The sequence below is a fragment of the Antrostomus carolinensis genome, unplaced genomic scaffold, assembly GCF_000700745.2.
Source record: "Antrostomus carolinensis isolate BGI_N321 unplaced genomic scaffold, ASM70074v2 scaffold36643, whole genome shotgun sequence".
Lineage (NCBI taxonomy): Eukaryota > Metazoa > Chordata > Aves > Caprimulgiformes > Caprimulgidae > Antrostomus > Antrostomus carolinensis.
The window spans coordinates 825-4,660 of NW_010303739.1; the positions used below are offsets into that span (position 1 = coordinate 825).

General features: G+C 42.2%; 1 protein-coding gene across 1 annotated transcript in view; it reads right to left on the reverse strand.

Annotated features, from left to right (window-relative positions):
• Positions 1–1,299: 1,299 nt before the first annotated feature.
• The window catches only part of MED26 (mediator complex subunit 26), a 4,258-nt gene continuing 1,721 nt past the window's right edge, over positions 1,300–3,836 (reverse strand). The window contains exon 2 of the mRNA XM_010164221.2: positions 1,300–3,836. This exon is cut by the window's right edge and continues 247 nt beyond it. Coding sequence (XP_010162523.1) covers positions 2,395–3,836 — 1,442 coding nt within the window. The 3' untranslated portion in view covers positions 1,300–2,394.

Sequence of the window (3,836 nt, forward strand, 5' to 3'; positions counted from 1 at the left end):
TCAAGCATCAGAGCTGGATGTAATTTGAAAGCGATGATGATGAACTTGGGGCATCGTCTCACCGAGTGTGGTCCACAGGGGCCATCGATTGCCTCAGAAACGTAAGCGGTAGAGAGCAAGATGGGGTTTATAAAGTGTAATGTAATACTTTGTCATTTCCTGAAATTTGCCCCATATTCAAAGGCCTCAAAAGAGCACGGACCCTGTTCCTAAATAAGAGCATTCAGAGGAATAGGGAGAAGGGGTGGGGAGAGAGGAGATGCACAGTATTTTTTTGTTACATCAACAAAAGCCAAACATTTTCCAAAATGACCAGCTTTTTAGCCCTCTGCCATCAAATCCACCTTTCTGAATTGCAAAAGCGTAGCTTTCCCCAGCTCTAGGACACGCTGCATCAACTGCAGAAGGACAAAATGGAAGTAAACTGAAAATACACTTGGAAACATTTTTTTTGGTAACCACTTTTTCTGGTTTCACTCTCAGACCTCAGGTTTCAGAAATGGAAGCAAACAGACATCGGTTTAAGATTTCTGAGACACCCACACATTTCAATACCAGTCAGATCGCAAAAGCAATAGGTTTGAACAAGAATGACTTTGAGATAAACCAAACCTTGTCAGTTGTATTCCAAGGAATGAACCAACTTAACACACACCTGGCGAGGAACAACCTTTTAAAATCACACAAGAGCTCGACTCTGCTCTCAAAGGCAGGAGAACTCTCACCCAGGCTCTTCTCCCCAGCAGCGCCATCCAGCACAAATGGGTTAACAGAGTTAACATTGCTAAACCTAGGAAGATTTTTGGTATCGTGTCCCCTCTCCTTTTCCCCTGGACAGAAGCCCAGCGCTGGGGACTGCAGAAAACAACTAGTCCCAAATGGTAAAGCAATTACAGTTAATAAAAATTCTTTGCTTTCTATACTGAACCAGGCTGCTTTTAGAAAGCATTTTAACAATTAGAAATTATATATTACAAAGTTACTGAGGAAAAAAGAGATGAACTATGACCTTTTTAGACGTTGAGGTACATGAACAGCAATTGGGTTATCAGTCTCCAGACCCTGGATGCAACCAGAGTTAAAAAATAATCCAAACCGTGCGACTGAATACCACCAACGTCCTTGGAAGACATCTTGTACATCCCTAACAGCCAGCTGCTTTCGACAGCGTCGGACGGGATTCAGCTTCAACCACACCGCTCCGACGGATTCTCAGTGTCGATGATCACTTAAAGCTGGTCTGAATTGAGCAAACTTGGAAAAAAAAAATATGAGTGAAGTATAAATAATTTCACAAACTGTTTTGTGCAAATTTTTTTTATTTCCACATTTATATCACAATGTGTCCACTTAAAGGACCAAATAGCAAAGTTGCTCCCTTCTGCATCCCGAGAACACAGAAGTCTAGTTACTGTACATTCACTAAGGCTCTTTGTTTTTGCAAATTGCGTTTATGATGGATATCCATAAGGCAAACAATATCTAAAGGAATGGTAACAAGTATATTTCCAGCATACAAACAGGCTTCCTTTTTCCCTCTCACAGTACAGTTACAAACTTGTAGCACCCTCATTACATTTAGATTCTAGAAAAGGTGATTTTTCCTTTTTTTTTTTCTTTTTTTTTCTTTTTTTTTTTCCTAGAAGTTTGCAGGAAGGGAAAAGGAGGAAAAATATTTGGCTGGTGGTGGTGGTGGGATCAAAAATATCGTTAAACATCTAGTTTTTGCAGCATTTCTCAGAGACTGGATTTAAACTGAAACCAGACTAAAATATGTGGATGCCTATGGAATGTTGAGCTGAAGCTGGTCTCCCAGCCTGCAGTGCAACACCTGCCGTTTAAAACCCAATCTCCGTACCACATGACTTTAAAGAAAAAAAAACAAAACAACGCAATCATGTTCAGAGATGTGATACAAATAAAACTACAGTTTTTGCACATTGTCTCTCTTGAATATCTCACTGCCAAATAAAAACCCAAATCAAGTCAAATAAATAGATGCATATTTTGTTAAGGTAACTTCCACAATTTTCTCTGTACCTGCCTGTAATAAGATTCCGGCATTCAGAAAGTGCTGGAAATCCTCTTCACTTCTTGGGGACTAACACTTTTTTATAGCTGGCTCGCTATAGAGTTTTGAACTCAATTTATCAACCTTCGTATGCCTTCCTTTGCAATTGTTAGTAAACTGGTAGCAGCATTTCACAAAAGGAGAATTTAAAGGAAAGAGCTGTAAAGAACCAGCTCCCTCACCCCCCCTCTGCTCGTTGGGCCTGTTTCTCCAGGACAGGAGGTTTTCTCCATCTTTAAGTGGCATAGTGTCTGCCATTTTTGCTAACTGCAGATGTAAAAAGCATTTATTTTTATTTTTATTTTTTTTTAGCAAAACTGTACTCAGTCTAGGCAGACGTAAGGCAGGATGTTCAATCTACCATCATCCCCGTGTGGATCTAAAGATATGCACTGTGTCCAATCATACCAGTTACCCTGTGTGTCATAACAACCGTTCACGCCTGGCCAGTTATGTTCACATATTCTGTCGAGGTCATCACTTGTGACCTCTCTTGTGACCCCAGGCAAGTCTGTAGGTTTGCTGTTAGGAGCTAGAACGTGAGTCTTTCTAGCCTCTTTTCTAGTGCTTTCCTCCTGCTTTAAATATTCAGACATGAAGTAGTGAGCTCCTGGAGTCTGTACTCCTGATGAAGACAGCAAGCTACTCTGTCTGTTTAAATATGACTGAATTATTTCATTTCTGGATAATTCTTTCCAGTTCGTTTGTTCAAAAGGGCTTTGCAGGTTGGGTTTTTGCTCCTGCTTTTCTGTTTCTGTCCTGTGCTGTTCAGTAAGTGCAGGGATTTCTACCTGCAAAGGATCTTTCTGTGTTAAAGGTTTTATCTGTCCTGTCATGGGATCAAAAGTGAGTTTTCTCTCTTTTAATCTCACAGGTTTCACACCCCCTTCTGTCACGTGCCCATCCAAGTTGACTGTATAGTCTCTGGGTCGGTACCTTTTCTTCTTTTTACTATCGGAACCTGAAGCAGCATCATCACTGTCCATTTTTGAAGTGTCCTGTGAAAAGCCCATGTGTGGCGTGAGAGATTCCCCAGGGTGGGAGCTGGTTTTGCAGCTGGGAGACGTGTGCTGTTGAAGCGTCCCTGCTGTATGCCGGTGCTGGCTTTCAGAAGGTACCGGCTGGTCCTGCCAGTGCTGAGATACCTCCGTCACTGATTGCTGAGGGAACTCCAGTCTTTTTGCTGACATTGGAGGTGTTGATGGTTGCATCAAGGATGGTGGCGGTGATGGCACCTGTGCAGCGTCTAAGAACTGAGACCTTTGAGATGGATTAGGCATTAAATCCTTTGGTGAGTACGTCATATGTTGCTGAGGAAAAGTATCATGCCTAATATTTCTAGGGCTAAACGAGGAACAGCGAGGACTCTTAGGTTGGTGTGGTCCTGTGGTTTCTTCCGACTTATCAAGCTGCTGAAGCACTGCAGTCTTTAATAACGAGGAAGTGCTTGAAGGTTTTACAAGTCCTGGAGAACTGGTGTGAGGTTTTACAGCATTTACTGGGATCTTACTGAGTTTATCGTTTTCACTGAGTTCTGTCCTGCTGCTCTCAGGCCCTGCGTGTAGATTTACGTCTACAGGACTAGGAAAATTTTCAGGACTACCTCCAATTCCGTTCGTTGGAGGGGGCGAAGAGTTTTGTAATACTTCATGACTAGCTTTGGAGACTTTTGGGGGAGGAGGGCCCTGATGCCCATCCCTGTGGTCACCTTTCCTTTTTCGATTTCCCAATTTCTCTGGTTTTGGAGAATTTAATTTCTGGATAT